The sequence below is a fragment of the Aricia agestis genome, chromosome 19 (genome assembly GCF_905147365.1).
Source record: "Aricia agestis chromosome 19, ilAriAges1.1, whole genome shotgun sequence".
In the NCBI taxonomy this organism is placed as follows: domain Eukaryota; kingdom Metazoa; phylum Arthropoda; class Insecta; order Lepidoptera; family Lycaenidae; genus Aricia; species Aricia agestis.
Window position 1 is genome coordinate 5,025,196 of NC_056424.1, and position 19,537 is coordinate 5,044,732.

A 19,537-nucleotide genomic window follows, 5' to 3' on the forward strand; every position below is an offset into this window, starting at 1 on the left:
TGTCCAAAAAAAATCACATGTACTTTTTTTTTTCGTTAAAATAGGGTATTTTAAGAATATAAATTAAATAATTTTGAAATTCATTGGCTAGTTTTTTCTCAATAAATTTTTAAAGTTTCGCTCTGATGTCATCATCGGCGGACAATTATTGACCTCTGAGTATGTTTTAAATTTCCTTTCAATCTTATTTATAATGGCTGGTTCGTCAAATGCAAGTTCTCAGTGAAAGCTGATACGAGAAGCTTACCAAAAGTTCAAAAATATAAGTAACTAATGGGTATTTTTTTCGTTTATATACAGAAAAACGATCACTGACCTTATTCCTCGAAATGTTTTTGTAATGAGCAAAATAAAAAAAAAATGGACAATGCCCATTGTAGGATGCTGACTGCTGTGGTTTTGATAGCGTTTAAACATACTTATTCACGCTGTCTATGACAATCATAGATGAATATGGAGCATATTTGATTATGATCGCCATATACAGTATACACATTTGTATTTATCTGTTAATTATGGGCCTTGGGTTAAACTTGGGCTTAGGAAAATTTTATTATAAACTGCTTATGTTTGTATTAATTAATGTACCTATATGCTTATGTTTGTAATTTTAATCTCATCGAGTGTTGATGAATCATATTTGCCTTGAATTTAGAATCAAGACGGATTTACCAGTCTATTGGAATTCCCCGAAATATCATTACCATCATTAATTATTGTTTATACCTATTCAATTACCAATGAATCATAAGCCACTGCCACAATTCTCAAGCGATCATTAAAATTGTTGCCTGTTCTCATTAAGCCGATAGATTGTTTTTAATAATCTTGCCAAAATTCTAATTCAATAATGAAAGATTCACCTAGTTATTTTTATCTACCTAGTGGCTAGTACATACTCATAAACAATTAATAATAATTAACATGTAACATATCTACCTAATAAGCTCATCAAACAATGATACTACACACATTTCTGCCAAAATAACAAAAGACTTTAACAAGTCAACTCTCAAGCTATTTAAATATTTAACAAGCCAAGATATCATTTAAAATATTAAACGCTTAGAGATTTTTATAACCTGTTTCTTTGCATAGTAATGCGTAAGAGCAGCTATTTTCGTAGTCAGGTAGACGACATCGACAGGTAGAACCGCTTTAGCGGGGGGCCCGGCTGCGGGGCCCCGACACGGGGGCGCAGCCCCGGCCCGCCTGCCCCGGACACGGCGGAAGCCACAAAACACCAGCTAAGAATTCATATACTTTATTGACATCTCAACAATAATTGCACTCGCAAAATATTCATTAACACAAAATAATAATTATTATTAAATAAAAATTTAATTAATTCACCTAGTAATAATTACGCCTACGAACAATATTTCCATTTCACGTAACTCTTAACAACAAACGGTATGTACATACATCAATGGCAAAATCGGAAGGCTACGAGGTCGGGCGCACCGGCCGGCGGCGGCCTGATGTCACCGCGGCGGCTCGCGAGCTGGCAACACCGCCCGCGCCCGCCCCCGAGCTGGCAACACCGCCCGCCCCCCTCCCTCACACACTCGCGCACTGCACTGGCACTCTACAGTTTCTTCACGATATCGAACTTGGACTTCAAATCCATCGGCACCTTCTTCGGGTCCACCTTCTTCTTGGCGGCGAGGTGCGCCCGCATCTCGGCCGCGGTCATCTGCAGGTTGAGGCGCGGCGCCTCCGCCGGCGCGGCGTCCGGCGCGGGCGAGTCCGCCTGCGTGCCGGACGACGCCGACCCGGATCCCGCCGACGCTGGCCGGTCGACGGTGTCGAAGTCCGGCACCAGCTCGCCGGGCGCGGCCGCCACCACCAGCAGCTCCGCGTCGTCCGGCCGCTGCTTGATCCGCGCGACCACCTGCTTGTGGGTCTCGCCTGCGATGCTCTGCCCGTTCACCTCGAGGATGCGGTCCCCGCGCTTGAGGCCCGCGGTCTCGGCCGGGGAGCCCTCGTCCACCTTCCCGATGTACTGGCCGGGCTTGCCTTTCTCGGCGTGCAGGTTGAAGCCGTAGCCGTCGAAGTTGGGCACCTTCCGCACGTGGCAGAGCCGCGACTCCGCGGGCGCGGTGCCGTTGGCCGACATAACTGTGGGGGCGCGCGGTCACTCTCGCGCGCAGACGGCGACTGCCGCGCCCGCGCCGCGCCGCCCCCCACCCCCCCCCAAGACGCCCCGCGTCCCCTCGCGCGCCGCAGGTTGCGGGGCGCGCGGCCTCCAGTGCGCACCGGTCGCCGCGCCTGCGAGGTATACCGCGAGTGTTGTGCTCTCTGTTGTGACGACTCAGCCTGGACCGTCGCTTCGTCGCGACCAACGGTGAGTGCCACCGCATTAGTACAGTCGGGGTATGCTCGTCGGGCGGAAGGGGTAGCCGAGGAGCATCCTCAGCGGGATCGGGAAGCGAGCTCGCGGGATTGAGGCCGCTGCGAGTACCGCTTTCCCGCGACACTCCCTCGCTTGTAAACATATTGCCGACTCGACCCGCACTTAACTCCTAACCTTTCGAAGGTACTCGTGAGGCTCGTCTCGAGGAATCTGTGCCGAGTGGCGTTCCGATACGCCGAGGATGATTCAGTGTGGTCTGTTAAGTCATTGGAAAGTGTTTCGAATTGACAACATGCACGCGCGGTGCGCAGGGCCGGTCGCTAGATGGCGCGCGCTCGGTCGTTGCTCCTCCCGCGGCGCTCACCTGAATTCTTATTAGTATTTACGGTGCGCATACGCAGCCTACATTGGTATCCACCGGATAAAAGGACCCATTTAATCGGTCGAACGCTATGTATTGACTTCCTGCGACGTGACTCCGTCGTCCGTCGGGTCGTCAGGTGAGCATCGTCCATTAGCAGCTCATCAGCCGATGCAACGGACGTACATAACAGCTTTCTCTGCGCATTAACAAATCATACATCATAATGCATAAACGCTCGCGAGCCGCACAAAGACGTATCGCATAGACCGTGTTTTCTCGATACTTCGTTGGTGAGTTCATTTCTTTACTCTGAACATCTAATAACACAAAAACGACAGTTCTCATCATCAGAGAACAGCTATTAGTGCACTCTCTTAAGCTTCTTAATAAAGATAGTACTATGTTCAATGAATCAGAACATGTCAGTGTTGTTACTGAAAATATGAGAGACAATAGCATACTTTGACTGCCATCTGAAATTTTCCATATAAGCAATAACAAAATTCCTTTGTAACGACAAACTAATGATAATAATCAAAAGAACATTAACTAATTGCAAATTTGAGATAATGAATACACATTACACAAGCAGGACACTGATATGATTATATCTAATGTAGGTAATTGTGATTCAAAAGGCTCGATAAACATAATATTATACATCAATAATATAATTTTGAAATGTGTGATTCCTTGATCCAGGAAAGAAAAAACTAAAAAGTAATTGAAGAAAATTTCAAAAACTACAATTGGAAATCACATGATGCAAATTTGCTGAAATTTGAAATCTCACAGCAGTTTTCAGGTAAACAATACCTAACCTATTTAACAATAGAAACATATTTTTAGAACTTCTGACATCACGTGTAAATCAAAATAATATTATGAAAATAACAACTTCGTAAAACATGTTACAAATAAAAACTTTGATAACAATAATAATTATTATTGTAACATCTTTAATAACTGACAACTAATTTAAGTATAAAAAAATGATTATAATTGTAGGTGGAATTTTATTAACTGAGTTGAAAGAATACTTCATATTATTAAAACATAACATATTATAATAATTGATAATGATGGCATTATCATTAGTGAAGTAAAAGAGATAACAAAACATGTATTTCGAATCAAACTGAATAAATTAGGTAATGATAACCTTATCACTTTTTAAGAAATGCGGAGTTAATAAAAGTTTATGTGTTTTGTCCAATTTGATGATGGAAATAATAGATGTTAACTAAAAACGTGTAGTCATTAAGTACCTAACAATGTTTAATCTTCAATTTATTATATTTCTGTAATATAGAACGGAAGATTGTTAAAAAGGCAGCAACTGGCAGTAATTCTAATTTATAAAATAGAACAGATAGCAGTATTCAAAAGCAAAATTAAATAGATATACAATCATTTTTATAAAGCTCTGTGATATAGATAGGAATAATATTATGATAAAGCTGTAAATTGAAAAACAATGCCTATTTGGACACAGACATTAAAATGTACTAAAAAATAACAAACATTGAAAAATAAAATTCTGCATTGCAAACGGCGTAACACAGCATGTGAACTTAAAGCTAAAAGAAACAAAGGCAAAATGAATTTGAGTGAATCCGAAACAAAAATTTGACCTCAGTAAAATTTTAAATGCCATATCATCAATGAAACAGGAAAAGTGAGTCATTTTACGAGCTGAAACGATGTTGGATGTAGAATGTTGAACATAAAAGCACAATGCAAGGTGACACTGCCGCAATGTATGCAGTAATAAAAAAAAAAATAATACATTTCACTCATCTTTTTTTCTAAAAGGTGGCCTTGTATTTCTTTCGTTGTTTTTTTCCAATGTTATTTGAAAATGAAACAACAAAATATTATTTCACTTTAGTGGTTTGTAAGCTTGGAATCATTTTGAATGGTAGAGAATATTAAAATGTAGTTATTCTAGTTATTATCTAAAGTATTTAAACAATAAACAACGAGAAAAATAAGTCGTCTCAAAAGATTAAAGAGTACGCGCACTGTAAAGCTCTGGAACGAACTGTTACCAGCAGTATTTCCGGACCTATACGACCTGAAAACCTTCAAGAAAAGAGCGTATTCCCTCTTAAAAGGCCGGCAACGCACCTGCAGCTCTTCTGATGTTGCGAGTGTCCATGGGCGACGGTAGTTGCTTACCATCAGGTGACCCGTTTGCTCGTTTGCTCCCTTATTTAATAAAAAAAAAAGAAGATTAATAATATAGTGTGTTTTCTTTCGCTTATAATATGTTATCGTCAGCCAATAAAAATCGTCAGTGAATATAATATTATATACCTCACTTAAAAAAACCTTAAAATCCGGCCAAAATAATAAGATAACTTTAAAGAAAAGCTAAATAATCAATGATCACTTTTAACACGAAATGCCTTAACGAGTATTTTGAGACTAAAACTATTAAAGTTATTTCCTCTATTAGCTCTCACTTCCTCTCGGTTTCCAATTTTCGCTTCGAAACATACGAAATAAACGATTATGCTTATCTTATCTGCGATCATCAAATGATTTACAACTTTATCACAAGGTTGTAGGATCCATAATCGAGTGTGCAGATGTGGCATTCCCAAAACGTGACGTGTCTATAAGCCTCCAACGTGGAAATACTAACATACATTAAAACTTGTTTTGAAATAATAATTTCAACGCAGTTCTGCAGTTACTTTTGTTCTGTCGACTTTGAATTCCTTTTAAAAGTGAATGGTTTGTTTTGTTTTAATGTCAGGCTTTAGTTGCATATTTTAACGGAAATTTGTGTAGAATTTACTTACAACTTAAATGGAAATTATATGTTAAGGAGCTTTTGCCCGCGGCTTCGCTCGCGTTAAGAAGTATTATTATATACAAACTTTCATCCCCTATTTTAACCCCTTGGGGTTGGAATTTATCAAAATCCTTTTAAGAAAGGATTTTGATAAATTCCGGCTAATATAATAAACTTAGCGGATGCTTACGTCATAACATCTACCAGCATGCCAAATTTCAGCCCGATCCATCCAGTGGTTTGGGCTGTGCGTTGATAGATCACTATGTCAATCAGTCAGTCACCTTTGAGTTTTATATATATAGATATTTTAATTTTTTACCAGTGATGTCGATTTTGATAACATTATTTTAGTATTTCTGATTTTCTTCAAATAGTTTTTCATTACCTTTTGCAGGGATTTCTGCTCGATTATCTGAAGCAAATGGACAGTTAAATATTCTTTTTAATGTACTTTATAAATCAAAACAGTCACTCGAAGTGTTCCACAAGGAGCAGTTGAACTTCCACAACTTCATTTTATCAATGAAGTAGGGCAAACAATCCCATCGTCTGTAGTCATCCTATCATATATATTTTTAAACGGGAAATTGGCCCATCCCAATCCCACCACTGCAACTCCTGCGACTCCAGGGTCAACAGTGGTAACCAACCACGAAAACCCATTGATATGATGTCAGGGGTGCCCGAGGGACAAGGTAAATCTGTCTTTTGACCCGCAACGAAATTAATCAGAAGAGAGGTAGGAGTGGGAGCTATATCCTATTATTAATAGCGTCTAAGATATTTTTATTTACTATGAATACCAATAAAAGGATTTCGGTATGAGCTCTTAAATAATTGGGTGTTTTAACCTTATGTTTTAAATTATCTTATGATTTGTTCTTGACATGCTATAAAGTAAGATTTTCAATAAAATTTGCATGCGCGTGCGCAGCTCTTGCCCACGTCATTTCTAATTGTTTTCGGCCTTGCATATTTGAGTGTGCTGACTTGTTCAGAATATTCATGTAGCATTTATTGTTCGTTCGATTGAAACATTATTTAATTTTCTAGAGTTGGCTAAGCCTCTCCAATTTTAAATTGCACTTTTCCATCGTAGTCTACTGGTCATGAAATCTTTTTAACATCATATTATGCCTATTCTTACAAACATTATAAATGTGAAAATGTGTTTGTCTATTACCTTTTCACGCTGAAACGGCTGAACTGATTTAGATGAAATTTGTTATGGAAATTGGAAACACTTTGAGAGTCATATGGCGTCATCACATCTAATATATAAAAATAAGTCGGGTTTTTCTTCCTGACGCTTAACTCCAGAACGCACGAACCGATTTCCACGGTTTTGCATTCGTTGGAAAGGCTCGGGCTCCGTGAGGTCTGTACAAAAAAAAATCAGAAAAAAAATCAAGATAAAAGCAGGAAAACAGGGAAAATAATTTTATGTCATAACAACATTTGCCGGGACAGCTAGTTTTTTTATAAATATTGTATGTATGTCAAGAAAAATCTAAAAAAGGTCACTTATCATAATATTTTCTGAGAAGTTACGTAAAGAGGTTAAGACGCGAAGGAAAACTTCTGTCTCTGAGGCCGCGTTCCTCGTAGGACTACGGCTAAGGGTCAATCCTGACAGCAACGCAATGCGTAGATATACAGTGTGTAACAAAAATAAGTGATAATATTTTAGGGCGTGTATGTGTTTCTTGTAGAGAGTTTACTGTGAAAGTAGCAGCGCTGAAAGACGAAAAATTTTTTTCACTTTTGTATGGGCAAGGGCCCGAGCGTCACGAGTTTTCCCATACAAAAGTGAAAAAAAATTTTGGTCTTTCAGCGCTGCTACTTTCACAGTGAACTCTCTACAAGGAACACGTACACACCCTAAAATATTATCACTTATTTTTGTTACACCCTGTATATGCATTTCTAAAATTGTATGGATTTGACAGATTTCGGTTGCGTAAGACGTCTTGCAAATCAGTCAATTCTCTTAAAAACACTCAGTACATAATATATTAGAAGAAAAAAAAATTTTTTTTTCTTCTAATATTTTTAAAACTTGTAAAAATAAATCGAATAATATATCCAAAATTATTTTACCACTGACAAGACCATAATTTCTACGGCATAATGATCATTATCCTAAATATATCCCGGTTGGAAAAGTGACGTCGCGTTGATGTCTTTTGTACGGTCCGGCGGTCGCGCTTACCCAACTGTACATAATGTGTTACATATTGCTTACATAAAGACGGACAGAAAGTTTATATTATATGTGGTCAAGGTGAAATATTGAATTGTAAAATAATATAGTTTAATTAATAATATTTATAATAATAATTATATTATATACTAGCTGTTGCCCGCGACTTCGTCCGCGTCAACATAGTATAATAACAAAGATGGGTAGTCCGCTAACAAATATGAAAAAAGTAAAATATAACCTCCTCCTTTTTGGAAGTCGGTTAAAAAGTAGCCTAAGTTACACCTTACTACATCAGCTATCTACCAAAAAAAGTCCCGGCAAAATAGCTCCAGCCGTTTCAGAGATTAGCCGGAACAAACAGACAGACAGACACACAGACAGACAGACAGACATATAGACAAAAACTGTAAAAAATGTTGTTTTGGTGTATGTAGCGTACTTATATAGATTCATATGCATGTAGTAAAAAACAGTTCTTTCAATATTACAAACAGACACTCCAATTTTATTTATATGTATAGATGTATAATAGATAATTATTAATAGTTTAAATCAATATGGTCAAAAGTATGGAACTTTGACGTCTTGTGGCTTGGAATTTAAAAGTGATTCTTCCATTATAAGCCATAGTCTACTTATTCTTGAGTTTCACTTTTTCACTTTTCACAAACGTTGGACCATATTGGACCATCATTTCCACCAGCACCATGATTGCAAAGATTTCCATAGCGTGCACAATCGACGATTATAAGCAATCATACACGATGCGCCTCTTCACATTTGCCATCGCTTGTATTGTTAATTTGTTACATAACAATAGCAAAGGTTGAAATTTAGTTTTTAATATCTAGCTAAGTACTACATTTTACAGTAATCTTAAAAAAAATTAACAACATTGATTGGATTATAACCTCATTTGCATAGACGACTACTTATACTATCTTCATATATATAAAAATGGATTTCCAAATGTGTTAGTAACGCTAAAACTCGAAAACGGCTGAACGGATTGGGCTAATTTTAGTCTCAAAATATTCGTAGAAGTCCATGGAAGGTTTTAAAGTGACACAAAGTTCACCGGTACAGCTAGTCACTAATAAAGGGACGCTTATACGGGCAACTAAAATTGCTCCACTCTCGTCAACTTTGACGTCACGACTACAGCAAGCAATTTTCGGCAACAAGCAGCAACAATCAGCAACTAGTTACTAGGAAATACTGTCATACACGAGCCCATCGGATATTCGTCAATTTGTATCGCCGCAATTTATTAAAATTGCCCCATGTTGCTCCAGATCGCTCCATTCGTGTCGCCGGCAATTGATTGCCCGTGTAAGCGATTCTTAACTAATAGGACATTGTGTACGTGCCCTTTAGCCAAGACCTTTTTTATCGCTTCTTTATATAGAATCGCCGATGAAAATGTATTATAATTTATAATATCTAATTGACTTAGGAGTTCGTTAATATGACGTTGACGTTCGACTCGTCTTATGTCAATTCTATACATTTTGATTGGCGATTCTATAGAGAGGTGATAAAGAAAAAATCTTGGCTACAGGCTCTGATTTACTTATTTTAATAAACCTCATTTGATCACGCGCACAGGTGCTAACTCAGCCTCGTCACGCACAAATATGGCACTTAGCACCTCGGAAATAAGGTCGACATTTACATAACAACTCTACATTATTAGTGGAAATGTTTTATGTACTCGTTAAAATATTGTATAATATTTATTATTACTCACTTATTATAAGTTGTTCATTAGATGTAATGTATACTTAAAAGTTATGCAATTTATGTAAGACTAGATGACGCCCGCAACTCCGCCAGAACTCGTTTATCGCGCTGGAACCGTACATTTTCCGGAATAAAAGTATCCTATGTCCTTTCCCGGGACTTAAAGTATCTCCATGTCAAATTTCAGCAAAATCGGTTCAGCGGTTCGCGCGTGAAGAGGTAACAGACGGACAGACAGACAGACACACTTTCGCATTTATAATATTATAGTATGGATGTATACGGTATAATAACAAGAGTTTTATAAAAGTGTCACATGAAGTTAGTGTAAAATAGTAAAATTTACTTTAATTTCTCTCATTTTTATTTTATCACAAATTCTTATTATATCTACAAGTTATATATTACATAACTTGTAGATATTGACGATTGCCTACATCAAAGCATCTATGATTTAATTTTCTTATTATTTTTTTGGGAAAAAATTTAAACCGGGTTCCAAGGTCAGATCGAATATCTGAACTTGACTTATCTACATTGTTCTAAGACTTGTTCTTCGTATTTTCATATTATACATAGTATGATCTATGATCTATGTTATTGTAAAATTCGCTTAGAATTCAACTGTTCCTTTACTCAATCTTTATACTTTTGAAAGCGGTCCCAGCTAACTTAATTTAAGTTATCTCTTATACATAAAATTCTCGTGTCACAATGTTAGGCCGCGTACACCTCCGAAACGGCTTTACTGATTTTAACCAAATTTTATATGCATATTCAGTGGGCCTGAGAATCGGCTACTGGGTAATTTTATATTGATAAGTGCATTTGTTTAATAAATTATAGTAAATTATTACAACTCGAGACTGACGGCGACCATTGTTTGTGCGACGGGATAGCGATGGACGTTGCCATGGTGACATATTATTTAGTCACTTTAATTAAATTAATACGGGCGAAATACTTTATATGGCAAAGAAACGTTTGCCGGGACAGCTAGTAATATTATATAAACCAAGGATTTCAGTAATTTTAGGGATATAACCACTAATTAAACTGCTGAAAAAAGTCAGTCCTGTAGCAAGGATTTCAGCAATTTTTAGATGATTTTCGAGGATTGCTGAAATCCTTAAATTAAAAATGGCAAAGAAACGTTTGCCGGGACAGCTAGTAAAAATATATAAACCAAGGATTTCAGCAATTCTTAGAGATGTAACCACTAATGAAACTGCTGAAAAATCAGTTCTGTAGCAAGGATTTCAGAAATTTTTAGATGATTTTCGAGGATTGCTGAAATCCTCAATTTAAAAATATTGTACTAGATGATGCCGTAACTCCGTTGCACCGAAATTCGTGTATCGCGCGGGAACCGTACATTTTGTCCAGGATAAAAAGTATCCTATGTCCTTTCCCGGGACTCAATGTATAATAAATTGGACGCTGTTAAGCATTCGTGTACTAACCCACACAAAAATTACGTATTGAGTTATGAATGCAGTTATGTTCTGTAGATGATTTAGAACAAGACTGCATTCAAAATTTAACGACAAAAAAAATGTGGGTTAGGACACTAATGCTTAACAGCGACCAATTGTCATACCAAATTTCAGCAAAATTTGTCCTGTGATTTGGGCGTGAAAAGGAAACAAACAAACGGACTATCGCATTTGTAATAGTAGTAGGATAGATTTATATTTGAGGCGATGGTATTTGAGGTATGGTGTGGTATTCGAGCTAAGTGTGTCGTCGGTGCTCATGGGCCATGGCCGACCGGTGTAGCACATTATGTTTATTGCCCTGTAAAGAGTAAAGCTTCTAAAATCTAAATCATTGATGATTACTGAGGGTTTTTGAGTATAGTTCATCTATTAGCCAATAAATAAACTTCACTAAAAAAACTGAAGAAACCGAGCACAAGGGAATTGAGATATGGATATGACCTATGACCCGTCGGTCATAGGGTATATCATATCAATTCCCTTGTTTTGATTAGATTCATTATAGAATATAGGCTCCCGCAGACAGGCGCGATATAACGCGCGATATATCGCGCGTTCCTTGCACTCAGCCGCGATTTTATCGACCGATATTTCTTACGAGAGAGCACCGCGCCGCGAGCTGTTTTTTTTTTTATGAAATAAGGGGGATAAAACGAGCAAACGGGTCACCTGATGGAAAGCAACTTCCGTCGCCCATGGACACTCGCAACATCAGAAGAGCTGCAGGTGCGTTGCCGGCCTTTTAAGGGGTAGGGAAGGGAATAGGGGAGGGTAATATAGAGGGAATAGTGTGTGTTGCCAACTCTTCAAAATTTTTTCTCCTAAAGCATATTTTAAACAGGGACTGTATATCGGTATTTAATTTTATCGATATACAGGTTGTAACAAAAATAAGTGATAATACTTTAGGGTGTGTACGTGTTCCTTGTAGATAGTTCACTGGGAAAGTAGCAGCGCTGAAAGACCAAAATTTTTTTTTACTTTTGTATGGGGAAACTCTTGACTCTCAGGCCTTCGCCCATACTAAAGTGAAAAAAAATTTCGACTTCAGCGCTGCTACTTTCACAGTGAACTCTCTACAAGGATCACGTACACACCCTAACGTATTATCACTCATTTTTGTTACACCCAGTATTAATTTTACCGATATTTTTATTATAAGGTTTTCCTTCCTTAGAAATATTAATTTTACCGATATTTTCCTTAGAAAACCGATATTTTCCTTAGAAAATATCGGTTTTCCTTCTAAGAACTGGGTACAAAGTACAGTTTGTCCGGCCGCTTAAGGGTGAGGAGTCCATTAGTATGGATCATTTATCCTGAAGCCACCAGACGAACTATACCAGCACATCAAGTTACCACATAGGTACTGTCAAATTTCTCCAATAGATAACAAACTCAAAGATCCAAAGACTTTATTAGCATCCAAGTATAGTATACGATATACAAACTCAGCACCTTATACAGGCGGTTGCTTATAAAATAGTATTTAACAAATATTTTGGATTTTAATTTGTTAACACTCTATTGTTTGTGGATTAAATTTGAAGAATTTTTCGATTTTGAATACATACCATGATGTGCTCTTGGCACTGGCACTAACATCCTAAACCCCAAAACGTACCCATGTTAACATACTCGTATCTATAATTCTATACAAATGTACTTCATAAAAATGTCCAAATATTGAGTTTTTTCATTCTTATTCCGACATCATAACATACAATGTTCAACAACATATTTTGATAACATTTGACAGGAAAGTTTACTGAAAGCGAGGGCCCTATATCCGGGTATAAAGTATTTTAAGGAAGGAAAGAGTGACAATTAAGGAAAACATAACAAGATTGTGTTTTTTTAGTAATCATTTAATAACTATTTCCTTGCGAGCGGCGCTCAGCGCCCCTAAGACTGCAGCGCCTGTGTGCAACGCACACACTGCACCTGAGGGAAATACGCCCCTGTATTATAGAATGATGAATTTGGAAACAACATAATATTTTTTGTTGGTTACCAATGAAAGGCGACAAGATGTTCATGTCGTCCTTATGCTAATCTTTAACATTCACATTAATTATTATGACCTTATGCTTAAGGCCTGTGCACACTGCGAATTTTACCGCGCGGATGATTTTTCGCACTTTTGTAACACATTGAATCTTATGCGGTTATGAGAGTATCCGCACTGCGAATGAAAAAAATATATGATTATTCATATAATTTTTTTTATATTCGTGTGAATAAAATCCGTACGGTAAAAATTCGCAGTGCAGACAGTGCATTTTATATAATGTGAATGGACCCTTAACGGAATTACCATACGTGCTTAGTTGCCAATGCCAACTGAGATAGCAGGAATAGCCAGTGCAACTGCAGTGGCTTTTTCTATTAACTAGAAATAAGGTAGATTATCAATTATCATCTAGGCTTAGGCATTTCTAAGCAACGTGTAGGTTATCTACTTAGATTCTAGGGTTTAGGTTTATCTAAATAAAGCTTTCAAAGTGATGTATTATATATTATCTTGCATGTGTAATTTTCACATACCGCGAGACGTTCGCGTTTGTTCTGCCCTTGAGCTCGAGTGTTGGAGTTAAGACAATACCGTGTTAAGTGGGCCTTAAATATTGAGTAACACACTTTACAAACTATATTAGACTTTATTCTAACGCAGCAGAGTTGAAATTCAATTACTTGTTAGATATGTTCGAAATATGATCTTCAGCGCCTTCTAGTGCAGGTTCTATAATTGCATATTTTTTTCGAAATACTTACATAGTTCTAAATTTAAATTATACCACTGCTTGTACGACGTGTGAAAGAGTACTCCATATAAGAGCAAGAAAGGTTATGAATTGATACCTAACACAATTTCAAATTTCGAACGTCAATAATTTTGAACGCCTTGGCCCTTGCTCTGCTCTTGACTCGTGAAAAACTTCTTAAACATAATCTAAAATTCACTCACATAATGATGATTAAATCAATGAATAATTTGACAGATAATGTACAGGCTTATGACAAAATCTTACAATATTCGTCTCTGAGTGCGGCGGCAGTCAAGTCTGATTTTTTTAAATCATAATAAAACCATGTTATCAGCTGGTACGATAAACCTACAATAAACAATTAATGCAATTTGTTTGAAAACACGTCGCGCTGCCGTAAAGTTACAATTTTACCATGTTCTGTGACTGTGACGTCAACTGTTTCGAATTGCAGCATAGTATTAATTTATACGTGTGTGAAGTGTAATATATTTAATTACTTATTTCATATTCTGTATCAATTATCTAATAATTTACTTTAATAACAAGAAGCAACAGGTTGCACTCTTGGAATGCCGGTAGAAGTAAAAAAGAAACATAAGATTAGAAACAGAGACGGGAATTGCTTCTTCTCCTAGGCCACGCCGGCGGTAGACTCCCCTCCATCTTAAACGCAAGCATCCCAAAAATGTTCACAATTCCGATATATATTCCGCCATATTCCGCTGAAGAATATTTCACTTTGAAATAAAAAAAAATTTACAAAACTTCACTATCTTCGTGACTTAGAGTATACATTAGCAATCTATAGAGCGCGCGCATCGCTCGTTCCCCGTTGTGCCGATCGTAAGCAGAAGTTCTATAGATACTTGTCAAACGTATAACGCAAGTCTAGTGATGTTCCATGCGCCATCGTAAGACGCTTATAGGAAAATATGTTCACACTCGTGCTTACAGTTCATACCTTGTTAGAAGCACTCTATAGCTTGCTATAATGTTTACTCTATGCTTCGTGAATATAACTGACACGAGTCATTCATGGATAGGTAAATATCTAAACTTTTTTACAAATAGGCAATAATTACAAAGGGTGCTTTAATAACAGTGTACTCGCACCTTTTGAGGTATAACGGTACAAACATGCACTTCCGTTCTTCATCCTCGTTTGGCACCCAATACCTTGTAGGCAGGATTAGATACGGACCTGCTGTTAGAGCGAGATAGCGCATTAATCGCAAGAGCGCGAAAGGGACAGCGATATTGGAATGTTTGGCTCGTACGCGTATAAAGGTACACCTGCCTTCGCGAACCGGTATTTTTAATTGACATTCTAATTTGTTACACTTTTATTACATTTTATTGTTATATAATGGACGTTTTCTTTATGCTTTAAATAGGGATGTTGCACAATTGCACGTTTGACGATATTTAACGTTTGATGTTTATTGTGAAACTATTTCCTAGAATTATCGAATATCTATTGTAATTGCTCAAATCGTTTAAAATCGATCTGTTGTACATAAACGATTACGGATTAGAGTAACGTAAACTTAACATTAAATTGTGTCTATGGGCGTCTATATCTTTTTTGTGTCGCATTTCATCTTAATCTACTTTAAAGGTGTTCCCTCACCGGCAGCATTCGCTTTTAACGTAACACTAGCTTTTCATCGAATACCGAGCTTTGCTCGGTATTCGATGAAAATGACATTTTCTAAAAATGTTTCCTAGCTAGATCGATTTATCGCCCCCGAAACCCCCTATATACTAAATTTCATGAAAATCGTTGGAGCCGATTCCGAGATTCCAATTATATATACAAGAATTGCTCGTTTAAAGATATAAGATTACGAAGTCGAGTATTACCTCAATGAGGGAGGAGAGCCGAGCATTACAATGCGCACCTTTTAATGATACAAAACCGAGCATTACAATGTGCACCTTGTAGTCATACAGTGTGTAACATCTTGATACAACTTGTCCGTTATTATGGAATCGAATGCTCGTCGGTATTGTAATGTAATGCTCAAGGTCGAATCTAAAAATGTTACATTACAAGTGAATGCTCGCGGTGAGGGAGCAACATAAGTCTATCACGCCTGAGAACTACATTTTATTAAATAGACAGAGATTCTATATTAATCTAAACTGATCTAATTGAGACTATTATAACAATGTTCGGAGACCTGAAGGATGTGGTCTCAGCATGTTAGCCAGCAGAACCTCAGAGAAGATTGCTCTACCCATTGCCTTTAGATGTTGTGGCATGGACTTGTAGGAGAGCAGGGGTCACCCAAGTTTTTTTAAAATGAAATAAGGGGGCAAACGAGCAAGCGGGTCACCTGATAGAAAGCAATTTCCGAGCTGCAGCTGCGTTGCCGGCCTTTAAAGAGGGAATAGGGTTATAGGGGGAGGGGAGTAGGGATGGGAAGGGAATAGGGTAGGGTATTGAGCCTCCGGTAAACTCACTCACTCGGCGAAACACAGTGCAAGCGCAGTTTCACGCCGGCTTTCTGTGAGAACGTGGTATTTCTCCGGTCGAGCCGGTCCATGTATAAGCTGGGTGATCTCTGAGAATTGGTGAACGTATCAGATAGTTTATAATGTTTTCTAACCATAATTTTCCTAAGGGCTTCCTTCCTTCCTCGGCGAATTAGGGGTAGACTCAAGAAAAGGTGGCGATGAGCTAGACGCTGTAGATTAAGAGTGGCCAAATACAGCGAAGGATAGAGACTTGCAGTGAAAGGAAAGAGGGGAGGCCTTTGCCTACTTCCGGCTATTAATAATAATAATCTTCCTTGTTCCAGATTCGATTCCGTGGGGCATATGATGGTCTGACATGTCTCGGGCGCGGGAGCAGCGCGCGCTGCACGACTTCGACCAGCTGGCGGGGCTGCGGCGCTCGTATGCGCTGGAGCACCTGGCCACCTTCACTGTCACCCGGGAGACAGGCATCGTCTACCCCGCGGATGGCATGAGAAGGCTGCTGCAGCTGGAGAAGACTAATGGTAAGTTCTATAACCCCTACTTAAGTGTCTACTGACGTTCAACTTTAAACAGCGGAGCTGGAAATCAGCCAAAGCATGGCGCTTGCATGCCTTATTTTACCTTACCAGTAATTTACTGTAAGACGTATGTGAAATCCATTCGTGTCTGATGAAGAACTTCTCTGTCGAGATTATCAAATGCGTCTTGACTAAAGGCCTGCCTTCGTTTATTACAATTCACAACGACCTATGTATTGAGATTTAACAAAAGCGTTGCTAAATGACATACGTTTCGCCGTGTAAATTAAGCTATGCTGAAAACTCGTAATGATTTTTTGGACTTAGTCATTGGTCGGAATTAAACATAATAGCTCCCACACCGGTTTCGGTGACGGTGGCCGGTTTCATTGAAACCAGGCCAGCTACGCAGGAGTAATTTTATAGTGCCCAAGTGTGTGCGCAGTACACAAGTGCACTCTCTATTCCTTTACTCTCATAACCCAGTGGGACGGAAGACCGACACGACCGGCGAGAGATCAGGCGCAGGACCGACTTTTTACATACCTATTCGAAACATGGATCATCTTACTTGTCAGACAATCAGGTGATCAGCCTGCATTGTCCTAACCAAACTTGGAATTAACATGTTTCCAACGCGGGAATCGAACCCACGACCTCCGAGTCAAGAGCCGCGCTCTATACCACTAGACCACGGAGGCGTTTAATTTACAATATATCCACAAACAAGTCACCAAGACCTTAAACTCATCTTTAGATTTTGTATCACTAGGTAATAAGTGGCCATGCAATGTTCTAAATAAACTTAGCATGCTTGTGTAATTGTGACTGTCCTTAGAGAGTGCTAAGGTATTCAGTAAACATCTTTCACTGGCCACTGCTGGCTTTCCTCCAATGTGCTAAAGAGAAAACTTTTAGAAAATATTTAGTATAGACTTTCATATAAGCTCATTTGACCCACAAGAAAGCGATCGGCCGACATGAAAATGAGAAAATGTTAATGTCCATACCCATCTTTACGGAAGGTGCTATATAATATATACTATGTTTCTTTGCCACATTTCATATACTTTAGCATGATAAACTTTATGGACTAGCTGTTTAATAAACATAAGGTGCAATGATATGTATACATTTCTATTGCATCCAATGGGAAGCAATAGTTTAACTATAGGTATTACAATTCACATTTCTGATTAGTTAAAACTAGTTTTGATAAATAATTTTCCCGACGTCGAGAAAGAGTGAGATCATTTTCTACCTGTATCTAAACATTGTCACAAGAAACTTCACTAGTTATGTTGAAGACAATTTGAATTTTGAGATCTGAAAAAATATTTTTTGTTTCAGGAATATGGAGCCAAAAAATGCAGTTATGTTTAGAGGATCAGTGGGTGCTTGTCATGGACTACGAGACCGCGGTAAAATATTATTATTATTATATCTAGTTGTTAGACGTGGGAAATTGAATCTGTTAGGTAGGTACTTATAAAATTTTCCTAGATTCCGTAGACATTAAAGAAAATCCTACTAAAACTTCCTATCTGTGTAAGAAATCGTAATTTTTGTTTTAATTTAATTTTAAATCACAGCAGCTTTAGAACTTGTTAAAACCGAAACAAAAAAACAAATACTTCAATTTACATAAGTAGGTTATAGGTATCCAGATTCCAGATATAAGACCTAACGTTATCGGAACGAGTAATGTGCTGACGTGATTAGGCAGCTGGGCTTCGCCTGGCCTATGTTATTTGGTTGGGTTTTGACAAATAACATAGGTGCACCGCCTATGAATAAATTTCTTCGATCATTTACCTCAACCCTCGCTAACTTCTCTCCAGTCGGTGATGGAGCGCTTTCCGGCGGCGTGGGTCCACTCCCCTACCGCGTTCACCTCCCCCGAGCCCGCGGAGCTGTACAATAACGTGCTGGCCTTCGTGGTGGGAGACCCCGATGCTGGAGCGCCAGGCGCGCGCCGCGAGCTGCACATCTTCCAGTGCCATGACGTCGCCGCGCAGACGCTCGTCGAGGAGCTCAACGCGCTCAAGTGAGTACAACACTCTCACAGAGATAGAGAGAGAGAGACACACACACATACAGACACACTCATATCAGACACTATCAGAGAAGTTTAATCCTAGGCAGATGGGTACTTACGTAGTTTGGTCGCGTTACGTCAAACCCAGCCGACAGATCACAATCATGTTGACATGATCCGACCAAATGACGTTGATCTGTCAACTGCCTAGGAATCAATTTCCTCGATTGTACAATACACAATACACATAATATTACACTCTCTAGTCTCTACATACCTAAAAAATACGTGTGGCACTCGGGGACTGAAGCGGTAAAGCTATTTGCATAGCATTTCTTATCAACTTAAGCAATTATAATTCGCATACGTCTAATCGCACGCACATAACACCGTGCCGAAGTCTGACAATGCCACTCCGCTGTGCCGGTCGGAGTTGGGTGTTTTAGGTTTTTTGTTACGGAATTTCTTGATTCGGTCCCCGCACTCAAAGCCCGTTATAAAAGCTACTAGTTGGGCAGAGGGGATTTCGGGACTAGCTCGAGCGTGTCAGATTAAGCTTGCATAGGCTTCCGACATGTGTCTAGTTATCATGGTATAGAAATCAGATTTCTCTGGTGGTGGGTATATTTTTTTATTATATTGAAATGTCGTCGGATCTGTCAGATTAAGATAGGATGTTTAGTATACCCCAAAGAAGCTTCCATATATAGTTCTGACGATTATTAGGCAAGCCTGTAGGGATATTTAAAAAA

The 19,537-nt window shown here is 38.5% G+C and overlaps 2 protein-coding genes across 5 annotated transcripts in view; one reads left to right on the plus strand and one right to left on the minus strand.

The window, feature by feature from the left end:
* Positions 1-1,248: 1,248 nt before the first annotated feature.
* LOC121736430 (Na(+)/H(+) exchange regulatory cofactor NHE-RF2) lies at positions 1,249-2,162 on the minus strand. Its single transcript, XM_042127621.1, has 2 exons — positions 1,553-2,162; positions 1,249-1,521 (listed from the first exon to the last, which is right to left on the minus strand). Exon 1 carries the CDS (start codon positions 2,117-2,119, stop codon positions 1,589-1,591), a length of 531 nt encoding a protein of 176 aa, XP_041983555.1. The 5' UTR covers positions 2,120-2,162; the 3' UTR covers positions 1,249-1,521; positions 1,553-1,588.
* Positions 2,163-2,236: 74 nt separating this feature from the next.
* Positions 2,237-19,537, plus strand: part of LOC121736330 (epidermal growth factor receptor kinase substrate 8-like) — a 35,941-nt gene continuing 18,640 nt past the window's right edge. For 3 of the 4 annotated variants that reach the window (XM_042127440.1, XM_042127442.1, XM_042127443.1), the window contains exons 1-4: positions 2,237-2,347; positions 16,550-16,750; positions 18,098-18,168; positions 18,589-18,794. In XM_042127440.1, the coding sequence (XP_041983374.1) occupies positions 16,582-16,750; positions 18,098-18,168; positions 18,589-18,794 (446 nt within the window). In that variant the 5' untranslated portion in view covers positions 2,237-2,347; positions 16,550-16,581. Of the gene's footprint in view, positions 2,348-2,760; positions 3,011-16,549; positions 16,751-18,097; positions 18,169-18,588; positions 18,795-19,537 lie in introns of those variants that run through there. The other variant, XM_042127441.1, reaches the window with a different exon arrangement.

What these genes read in the sequence shown, in the direction of transcription:
- LOC121736430 (XM_042127621.1), bottom strand. Translation starts at nt 2,119, where the DNA reads ATGTCGGCCAACGGCACCGCGCCCGCGGAGTCGCGGCTCTGCCACGTG.